The following is a 20,453-nucleotide window of genomic DNA, read 5'->3' on the forward strand; positions in this document are numbered from 1 at the left end:
GAGGATATTGTGTACTCTGTGGACAGCTACGGCTGTAGAGGAGCGCTCTGTGTGGGGGATGTGGAGAAAGCACATCAGGAGAAAGAATTTCGCCAAGCTGTGGCTAACCGGCTACAGCGATTGGTTTCCGGTCTCCCGGGGCTTTTCAGCTTCACCCGCACAGAATGTCATTCTGAACGAGCTTCGCCTTCACCCCCCAGCTGCTACCACCCACCCAGCAACTAATGCTTCACTGCCTGGCCCGACGGAGGCTTTTCTGCCCAGCCTTCAAAAGGGAAATGGCGCTCACGCCGTCAACGCCCCTCGCCACAGTCGGACCTCGGGATATCAGAGCGGCCGACTGTGGTGAGTAAAAAGGACAATATTACTGGTTTGAACTTTGAGACTTTTTCTTCTGGTGTTGTTCAGGGTGTGTCGATGAGAGCTAATACGCGTAGCTTACCTACCTTTGTCGTAACTGGTCTCTCCCAGGTTGGTATTTTTAATACTTCTGACAAAACAAAGGACTGTGTTTCTTCTGCTTCTTCTGAGCCTGGATTAACTCTCTCTGAGCCTGTTAACGCCATATCAGCTATCCCAGAGTCTGCTAAAGCTGTGGCTTTCACCCTAGAGACAATTAACCCCAGCTCTGATGATACCAGGACTGCTTTATTTTCCAAGCTGGCAACAGAAAGACTGGACATTTGTGCAGCAGATTTGTTAGAATTAGCTAAAAATGTATGTTTATAAGACGCATCACACCCAGAAAGAGCTGCTGTACACATACCAGGCTGTCCAGGCAGGTGTAGATAGTAGAACAGGGTAGCAGGAAGAAAGCCATGTCTGCAGATCTCTGTAGGGCATCAAAATAGGTCATGTTCACATCAGAGACATCCGCATGATTTTTTTGACTTCTCTGCTGCTGGAGTGGGTCAGTCCAGCTACGGCTGCAGAGGAGCGCTCTGTGTGGGGGATGTGATGGATGAAGACGATGATGATACATTATGTATCAGAGATGCTGAGACAAACACAGGAGTTAGGTGAGGGCTTTTTAAAAAACTCTCAACGCTACATCATAAATAAGATAAATATTTCTTCACAATATAAATATTTTACAATAATTAATTAAATAATAATAATTAAATAATTATTGCTGTGCATTTGATTTGACAAGCAGTGCCCCCTAAATATTGAAGAACACTATTGCTATCTCCTTTTCTCCTAACTCTTGTGCTAAATATAAAACTTACAGCTCATTCACAGACCTAAATAAGTGCTTTTAAAAAGAAAATCATTATTATATTCAGACATTATTGTAAAATATTGCTGTATTCAGACACATATAGATGGGTCCACACCTGTGTTATGCTTTTCTACATCCAGAAATGTGTTTGAGATGTAGTGACCAAAATCAATGATAACATTCGTGGTTACAACATGCAACCATATTTTAACAAACTCATAACTTAGTGGAGATGCAAACAAGCTGACTTGTCAGACTACTTCATTAGATAATCTGACTCACCGTTGTAAATTATGTATAGTTTGAGACAGTAGTGTTTTTGTGCCATAAAAATTTAACTACACAAAGCACATTGTATTGCATTTGTTTTCTGCAGTAAAAGCCAATATGGGGCAATGAGCTGGATAGCTTGGTTGTGCAACATTTATCTAGCATCAGTTGTTTTATCAAGTCAGCTTTGTCTTAAGCATCCCTCATGTGTCATGTCTTTTTTTCCACAGGTTTCTTAAGTTGTTTAAAAGTTAATACAAAATAATGAGAAGATGAGCACAGTGGGAGAACCCTGCACAAAATAAGAACAATTACTCGTAAGGCATGTCACAGTAAATCTTTATTTCAGGCAACACTCAGTGCTCAGATTGGCATCCCCTTTTATCCATTTGTTTATTTTTTATTTCATGTGACATTAAAAGGATCTCACATTTGACAGCTGGTGTCAGTGGCATTTTAACATTGACTATCCTCCTACCCCAGCCGGGAAGACACTTAAAGCTGTTGAAACACTGGGACAGGACAACACAACACATGCACAGTGATCGACATCAGGCTAAAAGTTAGTGTCACTCGATCAGAGTGGGATATGGTGCCATAAAAGTGAAAATGTGTTTAACCTTCAACATGTGACATGATGAGTGGTATGACTCAAATTCTTCAAATCAACACCAGTTTCACCCCAAAAGCAGAATATGAGTGAAATGATCTTCACTGGATAAAACTGAAAAGATCTATGCGCTCTAATTTCTACAAAATGTGCCACATGCTTAATAACACAAGCCAGAGAGGTGTTTCATAGATAAACATTTGGTTTTTAAAAAAACAGGCCTTATGGCTTTTTTTATCATAACCCATTGTGTGTCTTGAAAATTTACAAACCCAAATGCAGAAGACAGGAAAAACATTAAGCTTCTAAGGAATGAAAAAGTCCATAAATCTTGGGATCTGTAAGGCACTAAGCCAGGATATCCAAACATCCAGGAACACTAGGAAGACATAGCTATATACACAATGCAACAGAGGACAAGGGGAGAGAAGAAACAGGTGGGGAGTGCAGTAGGAAGAGGAACAACGAGACAAAGCAAGTAAAACTACAAAGCAACAGAGAGAAAATGCTATCAAAATAGAAAAGCAAGTAACTAACAGAGAGAAAGAAGACTTGACAAAAAAATATAATGGAACACTAAAATAAACTGAAACACACTGAAACAGTAAAAGCGCAAGTGCAAACTAAAAAATTAAACCAAGTATACACAAAGGACACACAATGTTGTCACTGTCAACTTGGCACTCTGCCCTCTCTTACAAATAGTTATTTTCGCTCCAAAAAACAAAGATGGCTGCTGCACCAAAACTAACCTTGAGGCTAAAACACAGGGTATTACATATATTGTCATTTCTGTCCCTTGATAGACATAAATGACAGTTATTACAAATTCTAACCAAGGCTGTAAATCATCTGGACTCTAGCTCATATTTAATATGGACATTGGGTTAAAACTTAAATCTTTTCAACTCTTACTCAGAAAGAAATCAGCTGTACTTCTGGAGAACACTCATGTAACACCACCTGGTTGTCTCAGGTACTGCCACCCATAGTTTGTGTTTTTTCATTTATTTAATTCATGGTCTGTATGCTCTCTCTCTCTTTTCTTTCCCCATTGCAGTGTCCAAATTGTTCATTCTTTTCCTTTCCCCCTCACTCCAAATCGGTCATGCAGGTGACTAGTGCCCCACTCTGAATCTAGTTTCACCAAGTGTCACCAAGTGGACTTCCTGATTTCTGGAATGTTCTCGGTCATATTGTAGAATCATACCTCTTAATAAGGTATTTACACAGCAGCAGTGGTGAATTAGGGGTTAAAACTTATTTTGCCAGAACTGGACTGTTCTGGGGGTTATTTGATCTGTTCTGTGAAACTCAAACGGAACCTGAATTACTGAAGAAGGCTTTGCTCAACTGCCAACACTACTTTATGAAACACCTCACTGGGGAATCATATAGAAAGAAGTCTGTGTTCTGCTTTAAAGGATTGCTGATGAGCTTTTAAAACCTGAGTTGATATGGTGCTACAAACTATGTAATCAGTCTTTGAGAATGTGTTGTGTGTAGTTTATCATCACAGTGAAAATTGGCACATAATTCTGGCACAAAGTTTGTGCTTTGTAGCACATTGTACTTTTTGGAATCATTATCTCACAATGTGAGGGTCACACATTAGTGCAATACTTGTCAGGCCAGAGTCTGTTTGACTCTGTTTGGCAGTATAAATAAAGTGTCTCAATAAAAAACCCATAGACTTTATAAATGAATCTTCACCAAGATATTCACTAAACTCATTCTGCAAGGGTGGTCCTATAAACAGATGTAGCAAAAACACACTAAATTTCTATGTACCTACTCATGCACTGTTGCACACATGAAAACACACATGCTCACTCTGATTCATTGGGTTTCCACGTGTAAATATATTTTAAATGCAATAAGAAATATAACATTAACAAATATATAACTTTAAAAAATTGTCCAGTGATCCAAGTATTTAAAGGTGCAATCACTGACCATTTACTGCCTTTTTGCATAATACTGTATATTGCACTTTGTTTGAAGATGTTGATGATAGCTTCTCCAAATTACAGAGTGATTCGCCTGTAAATGATTTAGAATGGTAAGAATCTTAAAGAGCTTCTTTAATTTGGTTTTATAATAACATTTGCCCCCACAAACACTGAGGGCTTTGGCTTTCCTTATGAACTCCCCACACTGGGACTGTATTAGGCAAGCCAAGGGAAACAGCATGTTTTTTCGACTGTGGGAGAAACCCCATGCAGAATGCATGGAGATCCAGGGATTGTAACCCAGAATCTGTCTAACATTCACGCACACAGTCGCACAGATGTATAGGGGACAACTTGAAGTTCCTTATTTTGCCTATTTCAACATGCAGACAGGAGGAGCTGATGATTAAGGTACTGACCTTCTGATTGGTAGATGACCTACCCTACCTCGTGAGCCACAGCTGCTGAAGGATGTTTATAATATAAGGAATAACTTTTCTGATGGAAATTGCTGAGGACTGCGTGTGGTCCAATAGGTTAAGACTTGGGTGAATCCCAGGATTTATAAAACTGCAAACCATATTCCATCCTATAAACTTGAAATCTGTGCGTAAGAGCTGACCTGTATTAGAAGAACACTAATTCGAAGAACATTAGACAGTCTCAACAAAGTCTCAGTAACAGCTGTACTTAAAAAAAACAACAACTTCTGTCTGGTATTGGATATATGAATTAGGGATGCACCGATACCGATACCGGTATCAGGTATCGGCCTTGATACCACATTTTCTAAAGTACTCGTACTCGTTAAAAGTCCCCCGATACCGAGGACCGATACCACGGTCTGAGACCTGTCTATGTTTGAGCGGCATGTAAGGAGTTAATCACAGGCGCCGAGTGCCCGTCCCCAGGCCCCGAGTGCCCGCCCCCGGGTCCCAGCTACAGCTCAGAGCTGAGAGAAGGCGAGGCGAGACATATCAGCCGTGTGGAACTATTTCAAAGTGAACAAAGACGCGAAAACAATGGCGGACTGCAAATTGTGCTCAGCGAAATTGTCCAGAGGAGGCTCAAAAGGTAGCGCATTTAACACAAGTAATTTAATCAAGCACCTAAAATCCCAACACGACAACGAGTACAAAGAGTTTACCCACGCTTATTTACCCACGCTTATTAGCACAGAGCAGCATAGCTGATGCTACAGCAGTGGGACGGAAAATAGTTGGGCATTTTAAACATTCCGCCTTAGCCTACTCCCGCCTCGAGGACATTCAGGGACAGCTCAACCAGCCAATAAAGAGACTGCAGCAGGACGTACAGACGCGCTGGAACAGCACGTATTACATGCTCCAGTCCCTCATTGAGCAAAAGCGAGTGCTGGGCGTGTCCGAGCATGAACTCCCTGACTATGTCACCGCTCACCAATGGGCTCTTATGGAGACGACTGTTGCCATCCTCGCCCCCTTTGAGGAACTAACTAAAAAAGTGAGCAGCTACAACGCAGTAGCCTCTGATGTCATCCCAGCTGTGACTGTGCTAGTGAGACATCTAAACAGAGAAACAGACGAACAAATTTAAAATTAAATTTTGTTTTTTTTATAATTATTTATTCTGTAATATGTTGCATACAACATGCTTTTCATTTTAAATAAATGTTCTTAATTCCAAACTAGTCCCTTGTTTGTTTGTTTTTTGTTAAATTATAGGACTAAAGCTGTTACCTGCAAATTTAAATCATGTTTCTTGGTATCGGTATCGGCGAGTACTGAAATGCAAGTACTCGTACTCGTACTCGTTTTCAAAAAAGTGGTATTGGTGCATCCCTAATATGAATCCAAAATATCCTAATTGAAAATAAAAAAAAGGTTTTGTGCAAGCGCACTGCTGAGATTTCAGTGAAGTCATACTCTATTCCAAAGGAATGAACACTCACAGACACATTATTATTATTATTATTATTATTATTATTATTATTATTATTATTATTATTATTATTATTATTATTATTATTTCACCACATCAGTAGTGAAATACTATGTGCTTTTTTTTTAGAATGAAATTAATTGAATTCTGCAAGTCAACCTTAATTCAAATAAATATTTTCTCACAACACTTTGCACTCTGAAAAACAAGCTCCTTCTAATACAATATGCACTAATATCTGTGTCCATGCAAAACTGCACATCTTTAGGCCCCAGTCACACACCACTAGTGAATGATTGGAAGCTGCCTTTCATCCCTTGGTTGTTAGACAAAATTTCCCAGTAAAGGTTATTCGCAGTCGTGTATTGCCTAACCACTTGGCAAATACAGGAACTAACTTGCTCTCACAAGCTAAAATTGGTCACAACGAGGTATACAGTGCTGCACAAAAAAGCCTCCTTGCAAATGTTTATTCAGTAACAGATTGCCACAGTCGCCAAACAGCCAGACCTGTCTGACAACACTTGCTAAGTACTTGATATAAGTGGTAGTAAAACTGTGAAAAGTGCAACACACGTTGGAAATGGAGACAATTCACCTCTGATGCATGCAAACTACAGGCGACCACAGCAATCTGGTAGCAACCACAAGGAAAATATTAAAAATATTTATAAATATTTTAATAATATTAAAAACTGTAATCTGTATTGTAAGACACAACAATATAAAGTGACTTAAGCCAGCTGTTGTTGTGAATTGGCACTGTATAAATAAAGCTGAACTGTTCAAGAGCAATAGGAGGACTAGAGGCGCCTGGGAAGGGCAGGGCATACACGATAACAAGATAACAAGATAACAAGATAACAAGATTGTTGAATTCTCAAACAGTAAAGTTACTGAGAGATGTACACCTTCCAAAATTTGTTTTTATGCTCTGAAACATTTCACAGTATCTGTTGAGTGGTAAGACTTCAAAGGATTTTCACTTTTTAAATTTTTGATTGTATCAGGTCTCTTAATCAATATCTGTGGTAAATGAACTGATCCAATAAACCTTACTATCACCGCTGTCTTGTATCAAAGTTTGGGTCTGTTTCATTCAAAAAATAACCCTTCAGTTCTTTTTTGATCACGTCTAGTCGATGCATGACTTTCACTGGCCTTTCTGAGGGTTTTTTGCCTGTCTGCATATCCTTGGACAATAGGAGGAATGTGAACTTCTTTCAGTGACACTGATATGTTTTCAGGCTGCTCCTTAGGATCAATATATAATACTGATTTAAATTTAAATTTCGTGGAGCAGAAAAAATATTTAACATTAACTGATCATTTTGTGTATGTGTGTATGTGTGTGTGTTTATTCAGATCTGATTTTTGAAACAATAAAATGTTAACTTTGACATAAAGAGATCTGAAATATTACTGGGATGTAAAAACCTGTGGTCTTAGGGCCTGGAAGGCAAAGGGACCCAAACAAAAAGTCATTTGCTGGACGGTTTGACTGCTCCAAGGATTTCAAGACTATACGGTGGTTTCGTTCTTCCAGGGGCCTGTCCGTATGTTTCCTGTGGCATCTGAACCAAACAGGCTATCTTCCTGCAGACTCCTGTTTCGACCAATGGGTCCTCGTCGGTTCACAGTGCCATGCTGCCGAGGTAGGGTGTTCCTTGGGAAACCTTTCTGTTCCAGCTCTAGACAGATCTTTTCTTTGTCTGCCATCTTTGACATCCAGCTCAAATGGCCAGGGTCTTGTTCATACTGCAAGGTGACGGGATCAGCTCTCTCACAACAGTTTGTGCTGGAAGAGTCATCGACTGAGCAGTACATGCGCCACTGGCTGGTGTCGACCCCATGAGAAGGCATAAGAAGGCTGTGGCAGGAAGAGATACTGTCATGCATGTTGTGGGCATGACTGTGACAGGAAGCAACCGAGTCTTGCACGCTGTGGCAGGAGGTCTGGCGTTCCAAGCTGTGACAGGACACTACAAGTTGGCTATCTAAATGAGGGCTGATGTACGGAAGCTGGAGATCTGGGTGTGGACTATTAGAAACCAGTGGTGAGGCTTCAATGTGGTGCACATTATGAGGACTGTCCAGGTGAGTACTGTGCACACTCCCATCCATACTAGTGGAAGTGATATGAGACCGGTAATCCTGGAAGCATTGGCGTGGACGGTTGAAAGAGCGTGTCTTTGTTCTATCAGCAATGCAACTCTGCAAGGGAAGAACTGGATGAGGGAGCTCATCAGGAAGTGACTGTGGACGTGGTGAAGGCATTTGGTCAGCACGAGGTGAGATGGGGGAAGGGCTAACAGGAGTCATTACAGCCACACAGCATGGACCTGTGTGATTTAATGTTGGGCTTTGGGAAGGTGGTGTTGTTCTGTGGTGAGAACTCTGAATAGGGTAAGGAGAAAGCATCTGCTGCTTCACTGAGAGTGGGGAATTCAAATGGCAGTGTGGCTGATGGAGTTCCTGCCTCTGGCTCTGTCCTCCCCCAGGCCCATCCTCTGTCTTTGATCTGGATGGGCAACAAGCCCACCAACGGTGCCACACGTCATCACGCTTAGCACAGTGCTGGATGAGAAGGAAGAGTCCCAGAGTGACACAAAAAGCACCATAGAGACAACTGAATATCATGTCCAGGAAATGTCCCAGTGAAACAGCCAATGCTCCCAAAGTCCAGGTAGCCAGGAACAGGAAGAGGGTGAAGACTGTGGCCCGGAGTTGAGATTTAAAAGAGTGCTCATTGGCCAGAACTGACACGCCAGCAGCAAAGGGCTGGCAGTCCCCAGCAGACCCAGTGTCAGTGTGGCAGTGATGGTGCGACTCATTTGATGACAGCTGTTGCTGCTCTTCACTTAAAACCCGCAGCTCATACTTCCTTTCTGGGTGGCGCTTCAGCTGGACGTAAGTCCACAAGAAGTACACACACATGACTAAGACCAGAAGACTCATGGGAGCATAGAAACCACCCAGACTTGGTTCCCATGCCATCCAGCAACTAAAAAAATGAAAAAAGAAAGATCTTTTTTTTTTTAATGTTCTATATTTAACAACAAATAATAATCTGAGTATACTTACTACAGTGCACCATCTCTGCTGCCATAGTTATCCATACCAAATGCTGCTGTAACTCCAACTATTATGATTGGGATCCCATCACTTACAAGATAAAATCTGAAAAAAAAATGTTATTACTGGAATGGTAATTTCACCATGAAGAATTAGAGCTTGTTTTAACATATGGCATAGAAACTGAACATTTCTCACTCACTATGTATTAACAGACCTCTCTGCATTGAATCATATCTGTTATTAATCTCTGTCTCTCTTCCACAGCATGTCTTTATCCTGTCTTCCTTCTCTCACCCCAACCAATCACAGCAGATGGCCCCGCCCCTCCCTGAGCCTGGTTCTGCTGGAGGTTTCTTCCTGTTAAAAGGGAGTTTTTCCTTCCCACTGTCGCCAAAGTGCTGCTCATAGGGGGTCATATGATTGTTGGGTTTTTCTCTGCATGTATTATTGTAGGATCAACAATATTTGCGCTTTGAGGCCACTATTGTTGTGATTTAGCGCCGTATGAATAAAACTGAATGAATTGAATATGTATATGTATTCTATAAAGACAGAGCAAGAGAGAGAGAGATATTATATATGTTTATAATTAGGATCAGTGGGTGCACATGACTTTGAAGATAGGTCTGTTGTAAATGCCCCCTCCCCCATCTGACACATGACCAGTCACAATGCATAGGTAGGAGAATGAGAGACACAATGAAATATGGGTCACAGGTCTTCTCATGTGGCACTGCCAAGTGAGGCCCCACCCACCAAGGACCTGAAACACATGCTGAGGCAGCCCGTTCTCACTCCCGAGGCGTAACATGCTGACGTTTTGTCACGTCCCGCGGCGTTCCTGAGGAACGCAAAAGGAGACCTTCGGCGTTCTTATGGTACGCGGCGGGTTATGGCCGAAATCCAGTGCAATGACGCTCCCGCGGTAATAGACGTTCCAGCCCTGTATTCCAGCCCTAAACCTAACCTTATCCCTAGCCCTAACCATAACCTTTTTCCTGATCTTAACCAGGACTTTAATGATGTTAAATAGCGTGTTTCTAAGCGATTTGAAGAAAAAGAGCGAACATGTATAGATTGAGTCCATACGGTTCTCATATTTCCTCATTTTTTCCGAGGTCGTCATTTAGGAACGTGGTGGGTAGCCGAAAACGTAATATGTTGACGATTTGTCACCTAGCGTAAAATGTTACGCTTTGGGAGTGAGAACGTGTTGGCTGAGGAACAGATTGAGAGTATAGGGCAGGGGTAATCACAAGTGGCTAAAATGGAGGTCCGGCAAAGTGTGGGTCATCCTCAGTGATAGTGAGAGGAGATCAGCCATGCAGTAGGGAATCAAGGTAGAGCTTAAACTCCTACACAGCAAAGGGTAGTTTGGGATGAATCCTAGTCAAGGTGGCAAGGTGTTCCTCGGGAATGAGAGGAAACTCTGAGGCAGACCAAGGACACACTGGAGAGATTATGTCTCTCAGCTGGTTTGATCGTTGGGATAAACATGTTCATATAAAATATGTTTGGAAACACGTGAGTGGTCCTCTGGAAGAGCTGAAGAATGTGGCTGAGAAGAGGAGGCCTGGGCATCTGTGCTTAGACTGCTGTCCACACCTGGACTAATAATAATAAACATCTTAGTTCAGAATGGCTAGCAAAACATTTTGGGTGTTTTTTGCTTTCCACAGGATACTGAACGTTGTGAAAATGGTAATGACTCCATCTGCTAATCATTTGCATGACAGCATTACCATGATAAGGACAGCCAAGCACTGTGTTTAGTTTAACATAGCAGTAATGTGTCTATGTACCATTGTAGAGCTGTCCCCGTAGCTTCAAAATGGCTTTAGGGTAATAAGCGGGATGTACAAACTAAGTCGCACTGAGTCAGGTTAACTGCTTCTTCTTGTTTTCCATCTCTGTGCTGAACTAGGTCAAACACATCATGACTCCAGATGTGTGTGTGTGTGCCAGGCCCAGGCACACACACACACACACACACGCACACAGGCCATTCACTGACTCATACCCACCCACTAACAAAGACACAGATGCACACATATCGATCCCCTCTCCATAGTGCAGGCGAGCATGTCACATATGTGGGGACATATGTGACACGAGCAGAAAATAGAAAAGTAGAAAATATAATTTTCAAATATTCTGTGCTGCTGGTATGCTCAAATACTGTGTGAAGCTAGATACCACTAACAACTAGAGCTTATTTAATTATTTAATTTTTTATTTTAATCAGGTCAAAATTTCAAGAAAAATTTCAAGAAATTTTTTGAATAATGTATCATGTGAAAGAGAGCTTTTTTCAATACGACACCCTGTGATGTCACAGCGATGCCATAACAAGCAGCATGTTGTAATAAAAACATCATAAGACATAAAAGTTTTAGTAAAGCCTTTGCCCTTTGGGGGGAGTTGCACTCTCTGAGTGCTCTTGCTGTCAACAGTATTCTCAAATATGCAAGAGCAGATAAGAAGCAATTGTCTCAACACTGTAAAAATTAGTAATTAGCTATGATAAAAGTCAGAAAAATGTAAAAGTGAGAAAATGACCCAAGGACAGTCATGATTCATTCACATACTGATGACTGGTGAACATTGCTCAGCCCTGCTTGTACCCGCAGGCACCTGTTTACAGCTTACCTGAGGATGGCTGGTTTGGTACGAGTCTGGGAAGCCCTATTCCTCTCCTGTGCCTGAAGTGGGTCTTTGGAAACATCTTTACAGATGTTTCTAGCAGTGAAGGTCAGCCACAGCATGGTAGACAGAGAAGCATAGTGGAGCACAATGCCAACCTAACACAGGTTGAAATAGACAGTAGTTTAAGAGTGTAGTTGGAATCATCATAGAACAGAAATGCACTCTATTAGGTGTTCAGTCTGCTGCACACTGAACAGTTCCAATGTCTAAGGACTGAATAAGTTAAAAGCTCCAGAACCAGAATCACATTACTACGCGTGCACTGAGCTTCAGTCATATTGTGATTATAATTAATTCACGATTCACTTTGGTGATAAAACAGCAAAACGGTGCAGAAGCAGAACCTTTGAAGGTTCATGAAAACCTATGATCTAAAAATAACTTTGTTTATTTGTGTGTGCCGTTAAATGGGAGGCATTGTTATATCAGCTACAATCTTTTAAATTATGCTACTTAATCAAAAAAATTCATATTGAATGTAAAAAATATTCAGTACCAGAGGTGGAACTATAAGGCCGCCCTTTTATTGTATCTTTCAACCATAAAAGTTTTGGAGAGATGATCGTAACACTTGGCAAGCTACAGCCAATGTGTCTCTTTTTCCATAAAACCATCCCTGAGGTTTATAGAGCAGGTGTGCCTTCCTATCAGCTCCAAGTACAGTAACTCAAAACCATTACAATTATTTTCATTACAACCACGTTATACAGAAGAGCATCTCTGAACACAGGAGATTTACATTACGGTTGTGTAGCCAAGAAGTCTGCAGCAACTGTGTATTGCTGACATGTCTATGAGACCAATATTTCTGAGGAAAATCATGAAGCATTAAGGAAGTTCCCAGGGTAAAATGGGGATCCAAGCCAGTGCTAGCAATGTGTACCTAATAAAGTGAAGTGTTTACATTTAACCTGACTTTAACCAACTAGAGGGCTTTTCATGTTATACTCAGTCACACAATTTGGAAGCCAGTCTAATATAAAATAACCAATATCTTCAGATTCAAAAAAATAATAAAAGCTATCATTCTTTTAAGAATTAAGTGCCCTTAACAGAACTTTGAAACATCACCACAGTAAGAAACCAAGAACACAACACTTACAATCTGACACACAAAAGGTAAGTTGATTTGATTGATTCCACCAGCAAAGATACCAAATGTCAGTCCTGTGTGAAAGAGGAAGTTGAGGAGTGTGTGCCAGCCATTCCTGCTGATTCGGATCGCACTGTAAACAAGGAGAAAACATCAGAAAGAGTGTTTATTCAGTCTTTGCTTAAATTAGGTAGAAGGTTGTGGGAATGAACACAGGAGTCACACTGTCACCTTTGGACTATAATTTAGAAGTATTAAAGTATTAAATCCACATATAAAAGAATATGTTACATAAGGCTTCAGTCTCACAGGTCTGAGGACCGGTCAGTGAGCACCACATAACATCTGGTCAATAGGGGAAAATATATTTTCTTCTTTGCTGACTGTCATTAGGAGAAATCAATCACAAAACATTGTACTAAACAGCACCTTTTCATTGCTTTGGCTGCTTGCAGACTGCATCAAAGACCATTTGATATCTCAAGTTCTCAGTTTTATTAGTAAATCTGGTCCTTCAACATTCTGTACCAGCACAAAACCCTCTTTAGGTATTAAGAGGCTGTACTGTTGGGATTTATTGTGTTAAAGATGAACTGAATGGTGTCAGTTAGAGGGTTTTTTTTATGTATTTATTTTTTGACCTGGGACAAAATTTGGGGAGGAAAAAATAACATGTGCATAATATTATAAGTAAACACATGAAACAACATAAAAAGTTTTTTGATTTTTTGATATTGGTAACTGACCTGGGGACATAACATTTTAAGTAATTTAGCGCTTTAGTGCTAAAAAAAAAAAAAAAAAGAAAAATCAGTAATTATTGTAATGAATACACCTTTTGACACATATAATTGCTTTCTATGGTAGAAAAATGTTAATTGTGTAGCACAAGTTTTTAGATTTAGGTAATGGCACATTTTTATATAAAATAAAGTTATTTCTGTCATGAGGACAGAATCAAATGCACCAAATACTCGTTTTATAAACCAAACGTGTTTGTAATAAATTTCTCCTTTGTAACAGGATGGGCTGTGCAGTTCCTTCATAAAATAACTCAATATCTCTAAAAGTCCACACAGCCCCTATCAATTTCTAATGGAAAAATCCAGCCTTGTATCAGAGCAGATGGATCCTTCAGCTTCAGCTCCTTGATCTTAATTGATGTGCTGTTTTTGCAGAGCAACACAAAAATTTTGGGAGGTTTAAATTGAAGTGAACTGGCCCACGATCACCACTCAGTTCTACTTTGTACTTGAAACCTCTCTGCTTCTGCACATTAATTCTGGATGAAGGTGGGTGTTTTTAACAGACACAAGATGAAGATAAAGAAACATTATGAGATATACAGACACCTTTATGATATAAAATCACAACATACATATAGGCATGTGAATAATTTTTGCAATGAAAAGTGTAAAATTATCTTGTAATAAGGTCCCACCTGTGGTGGACAATGTAAGTCATGATGGAGACAAGCAGACAGAGCAGCATAACTGCGGTGCAGGCATACACCACTGGATGCAGGTAATCCCCGGGGTATGGGGGGAAGGATAGCACTCTCTTTAGATCCTGAAAAAGAAGTGCACAATCTATGTTTTGTCAAAGATGGCAAAAAAAGTTAAATTGCTTCTGTTTTGCACATACTAAGTGAGAGCGATGTTACATAAAAAGTGTCCTTTGAATAGGAAGGTGCTGAATGTTTTATTCAGTATCACCTTATCAGCATATTAACCCTTTAAGATCTACCATAGAACCAAGTCCGCCAGAGCTTCTATTATATGTTTACATGCTGTGGAGCCATTTATGGGAGCATTTCAAGTTGCTATACATCAATACAACCATTATAGCCCAAATTTTAATAATATGTCTGCATTAAGTGCATAGTAATTACATAAATTGCAAAAAAGTGCAATAAACTACAAAAAAATTGAAAATCGTTTTTGTTTTTTTAACATATATTTCTAGTTAGAGAAATTTAAGAGGCTTATCCCTCAAAACTGTAAATACAAAAAAGGTGCAGAAGATAGTTTCCCACCACAGGAAATTTATTTTGAGTGTCTTCATAGTTTTATTTTTGAAATACACCAATTTTTATATACTGCAGGAAAAACGAAAATAAATATTATAATGCAAATTTGCAAAAAAGCAGCATATGCATCAAAATAAACTATTTCCAGCAGTGCAATATGAGTCCTAAGCATCCCAGAAACGACACAGAAAGTCATAAAGTCAAAGATAACTTTTAAAAACACCAGTATAGGCTCATGAGGCCCTGATGGTAAAAAAAATACATTTCCGCGAAAATGACGTCACTTCCGGTTTCGGGCAGGTAATGGCGGACATGCGATAGTTCACGCTGACGTCTGCTGCTGCATTCCAACGTAGGAAGTGTTACAAACAGCTGATCAGATCGGCAAAGCGTGTTTCTGGAATATTATGTTTTTGTTGCTGCAAGTGCTTTTTATGCAGTTTTTGCAAAGCTATATGTGGAAGGAAACTGTGACCGAGGACAAGCTGATGGCATAAGATGTAACTACAACTCCTCCGGTTTCATATGCAAAAAAAATTATTGCGCAAGCTTATGTGGTTGCAGAGCTACCGGGATTTAAAAATAGTTAAGCAAAACAGAGCGTGCCGCTCCGACCGGTTTTAAAGGGTTAAAGGACCTTGAAGAAAAAGGATCTTCTACAACAGTCTTTCTCAAACGGTGGTGTCACGGTCCTGGGTCGTGTGACCCAGTGTTGAGTTTTATATGTCTTTTGTATTCATTTATGCTTTAGCTTAGTTTGTCTAGTTAATTTCTAGGGTGCTGTTTAGCCCTTTGTTTCTTAGTTGTTTATGTCATCTCCCTGTACTCAGTCTCCCTGGTTTGTGCGTCTACCTGTCATGCGTCATGTCTGCGTGGTTATGTTTAGTTCATGTCATGTCTAATCTCCATGTTTCCTGTTTTACTTTGAAAGTCTGTATTCAATGTCAGTGTATTTAGTTTCACTTCTCCTGTCCTGTCTTTAGGTTCATGTGTGTCAGCTGTGCTCCCATGTGTGGCCACTTCCCCTGATCATCCCTCACGTGTATTTAGTCTTTGTGTTTCATGCAGTCTGTGTCGCGTCATCTGTGTTTCCCACCCTCCATGTTTTCATGCCCGGTCTTTTGTATTCTTAGCCATAGCTTTCTGAGTCTTCATAGTTTATCAGTATCCCTTCCCCAGTTTAGTTTAGTTCAGTTTTGTCACAGTATTTCTGCTTTGCTTGCGACCTGTCTTCAGCCATAATAAAGGCTCGCTTTCAGTTTTACTCTCGTGTTCGCACCTGGGTCCACCACACGCACCACCGCACGGTCTGTCTCCTCAGATCGTGACACGTGGTACGCGTACTTGGGCCCTCTCTGGTGGTACGCGGGAAATCTCCAACTTTTTTTAAGATTAAATAATGTACCATTGTGGATATATGCAAAGACGACAAGAGAGTTCCCAAGGCTCTGCCGGGAGCTGAAGTAAACCAGAAAATGTTTCCCCGAGTGTGAGTCCTCTATGAAGAGCAGCTTTTCCTTATTAGACCACTACAGAGCGCTGGTGGTCTCGTTTCCCTGGGGCTTAAAACTGCAAAGACACCACGGCGCTGTCAGGCTGATGGTAAAAACACAGCCCTTTTCTGCGGTGCCGCGATCCCAGCCACCATCGATGAGTCGGAGGCTCCCGGGAGAATCGGTTCGGGCGCGGGAGATACCATCGGTGTGTCTGGAACGATCGCCCGGATGCCGAAGCTCCTTGTAGCCAGGAGAATGTGATCCGCTTCTTCTGCGTGAGGGCATTAATCCTTCACAGCCAACAGCGTGGAGTTGCCGAGGCCACCTCGCACCGGCATCTGTCGGAAGAATACGTGAGTGAAGAGGAATCCGCCGTCATCTGTTCCTAGCAAGGAAAGCGTGCTCCCCATGAGCTCGAGAGCGAGAGGAGTTTCACGGCCCGCTCTGCATCGGAGAGGGAGTAGCTCCGCAGCAGCGGTATATTTCCCTTGGCTGGGGGGATCCTGGAGGAGGCTCATCACTTGGCGGATCCAGCAACGCCACCACACTTCATGTCGTCGGCTGAAATGCCACGAAGAGCTTCGACGTACATGAACTACGAAGGAGGGTCGTGAAGCGAAAAAATCCACAGTTTAACCACCACAGCAAAAATTAAAACATACAGCTCTGCTATCACTTCCAACATTAATGAAGACAGAAAACTAAACAGCAGTGACGTTTGTAGAGATACTGTCTGAAGTTGGGCTAGCTGGTATATTTAATGATGTTCTGTGGGGTGGCTACAAACACAGCTATGGTTAGCATAATATAAACACAGCGAAGCTGGAGGAGGAACACTAATCTTTTTCCACTTGATAAAAGTTAACGTGAGGGTTCCCGATGGTTAGGGACAAATGCAATCGCATGGCAGGATGCTGTAAACGGACCAAACTTCAGTCAGGAGAGCAACTGCAATATGAGCTTAGTCATGAGGCGACTTTTGTTGTGATTTGGCGCTGTATAAATAAAATTGAATTGAATTGAATTAATATACTGCTGCATGCGCTGGGCTGTAGTTACATGTAAGGTTTTAAAAACTGAGCTTTAAAATGAATAGGGATGATAAAAACCGAGAGAGGTCGACAGTGATCACTGACTTTTTTTAGGGGCTTGTCCAGATACAATAGGACAAAATACAAAACATTAAAACATGGTAAAAACACAACAGCCTTATTAAATGCAGAATAGTTTGGACCCAGAAGCAGGGTTCATACATCATCGCTTAAGCATTGGATATCCCACCTGCTGTGAGTGTTTTAATGCAGTACAGCTGTTATTATTATCATTTGTCACATCCTGTTTATGACAGTTAAAATACTGTCATATAAGAAATAAAAATGTCTTCTGTAAACTGTATATGGTGTTAAATAGCCCTATACTACTGTACTTTAATGTTGATAATGGTAAATGGTCTGTATTTGTATAATATTGAACGCCCAACTCTTGAGCCACGATCGCCCCGTTTAATGTTGGTGATAAGGGTGGTACTTCAAGAGCCATATATTTTATGAGGTGGTACTCATTGTGAACAGTTTAAGAACCACTGTTCTAGAAGAAGGTCAGTGGATTAGATTCATCAACATAATTGAGAATTGGGGCAAAGCTAACTACAAAAATTAGCAGGCAGCAGTGTGACATTTAGGAAGCTAATTTCCAGTAATCAAGACTTGTGTCATCCTTCAGTACTATATGTAAGTTGAGTAATATGTAATTTTTAGGGGTGCAACGATACACAAAATTCACAGTTCGGTTCGGTTCAATACTTTGGTGTCACGGTTCGATATTTTTTCGATACAAAAAAAATGTTCATGCCTTTTTAATTTGTCATTTATTAAAATTATAAATATATATTTTAACTCAAAAGCACAGTTTTTAAATTTAATGTTGCTGAAACAACAAAGTAATAAAATAATAAATCTATCTGATGGAGAAATCCCTCATCTTTGGAAAAGAGAGTTTATTACAGAGAAATGTCTCTTTCCAAAATAAAAGCTATACTATACGCTTCTTCTGGGCTATACTCTCAGCAGCATATTAAACATATCAGGTCCCCATAAGGAGAATCATGTGCTAACGGCTGTCTAAATGACTCGGGTAAAGTTTGTAGCATGCGTGCTTGTTGTTTTTGTCTGCTTCCACTTGTCTTTGCACTAGGATGATGTCGGAGTAAATGTGCAGTCATATTTGTTGTGTTCCCACTAGTGCTGTCAGCGTTAATCTGAAATGACATTAACGCCACAACACGTCAAATCTCCGTTAACGAGCTACCGCGGATCGCCCCGTGCGTGGGGCTGGACGGCCAACACGTTAACGAGCTAACTGCGCTAATGCACTAGTTCCCACCAATGTAATTGAGCATTGCGTGGCACATCCAACATACTGTTTTACTTTAGTCCATGACGCGCTTACCTTCAGGGTCATACGTCACATGAAGACCAAAATAGTTCCAAAGGCCAGATCTGAATGAGGGTGGGGGAGGTTCAATTTGCCATGTTGCAACTAGAGCTTAGCTTCTGTCTCGCTAGCTTGCCCTGCGCTCAGTGAATCTGTTCGACTACTCTGCCTAGGCTGCACTGTCGAACGCAGATCCACTGAGCGCTCAACACAGACAGCATCGTCAGAAGAAAAGTTGATAAAATAAATTAAAAATTTTGTATTGTTGATACATATGCGTACAGAACCAAAAGCACTGTATCGAACGGTTCAATATCGATATGAGTATCGTTGCACCCCTAGTAATTTTATATCACGTTCACTCCCAGCTAATAAATGACAGTCACAAGTTAAGCTCAAGTGACCATTTTGTGACTTGTTTTCCGCCATCACCCCAATATTGAAAAAAACTGGTCTAGATCCCAATAATTTTGAGAATTTTCGGCCTATTTCCAATCTACCATTCCTTTCAAAAATTCTCGAGAAAATAGTTGCCACACAACTCCACTCACATTTAACTAATAATAATCTGTATTCCAGTCTGGTTTTCGCCCCTCCCATAGCACTGAAACAGCACTTATAAAAATAACCAATGATCTTCTTATGGCAGCTGACTCCGGTTTACTTTCCATTCTTATTCTCCTCGATCTGAGTGCTGCCTTTGACACTATTTTTCACTCTGTTCTCCTCAGTAGGCTAGCCTCCATCGGTCTCTCCCATACTCCACTAGCCTGGTTTAAATCATACCTGTCTGATCGCACTCAGTTCATTCAACTCAAATCCTTTACTTCTCAGCCCTTTCCTCTGACCACTGGCGTGCCCCAGGGATCTGTCCTGGGCCCCCTTCTTTTCATTATCTACCTTCTACCACTTGGATACATTTTCCGTAAATACAATATCCATTTTCACTGTTATGCCGATGACACCCAGCTTTATCTGTCCACTAAAACTGATTCTGCTCTTCCCCCCTCCTCCCTCACCCTCTGCTTAGCTGAACTAAATTCATGGTTCTCTTCTAATTTTCTCAAACTCAATAGTAATAAATTTGAGCTCCACTTGGTCGGCACTAAATCAACATTATCCAGAACCAACAGTTTCTCTATTGCTATCGATAACTCACTGGTCTTCGTTTCTTCCTTTGTGAAAAGTTTGGGTGTCGTCCTCGACAGTACTCTATCTTTCAATTCACACATTAATAATGTTACTCCGTCTGCATATTTTCAATTGCGCAACATTAATCGTCTCCGTCCTTTTCTTACCCCACATGCCACTGCCATTGTTGTCCATAGCCTTGTTACTTCCCGGATTGATTATTGTAATTCACTTCTTTTTGCTACATGGAATAGACTGTCTTACCCATAATTTATCTAACAGCTCAATTAACACATATCTGTGAAAAAGGACCTTGTGCAGATCAAAGTTTTTTCTCTGTAGAGCTGGTTTCAATACTAAGTAAATCCAGAGTCAAGCTGTGAACATTAATTAGTCTTTAATTTAATGCTAATTCTTTTAGCCTGACCAAAACTAATTAAAAACGATTCTTTGAGTTGTAGTTTGTTTATTATTTTTTGATTCAATAAGATGTGAAGCAACTCTAAGTCTCTA

General features: G+C 40.7%; 1 protein-coding gene across 2 annotated transcripts in view; it reads right to left on the reverse strand.

The window, feature by feature from the left end:
* The window catches only part of adgra1a (adhesion G protein-coupled receptor A1a), a 46,284-nt gene that overhangs the window by 15,253 nt on the left and 10,578 nt on the right, over window positions 1-20,453 (reverse strand). The window contains exons 3-7 of one of the 2 annotated variants that reach the window (XR_014875886.1): window positions 14,293-14,420; window positions 12,861-12,984; window positions 11,702-11,853; window positions 9,059-9,154; window positions 1,417-8,978 (exon numbers count right to left, since the gene is read on the reverse strand). Coding sequence is in view for 1 of the 2 variants with exons in the window: in XM_085171542.1 (XP_085027668.1) it covers window positions 7,496-8,978; window positions 9,059-9,154; window positions 11,702-11,853; window positions 12,861-12,984; window positions 14,293-14,420 (1,983 nt within the window). In the remaining variant the exon portion in view is untranslated. Of the gene's footprint in view, window positions 1-1,416; window positions 8,979-9,058; window positions 9,155-11,701; window positions 11,854-12,860; window positions 12,985-14,292; window positions 14,421-20,453 lie in introns of those variants that run through there. The other variant, XM_085171542.1, reaches the window with a different exon arrangement.

Source organism: Neolamprologus multifasciatus, chromosome 8, assembly GCF_963576455.1.
Source record: "Neolamprologus multifasciatus chromosome 8, fNeoMul1.2, whole genome shotgun sequence".
Taxonomy (NCBI): domain Eukaryota; kingdom Metazoa; phylum Chordata; class Actinopteri; order Cichliformes; family Cichlidae; genus Neolamprologus; species Neolamprologus multifasciatus.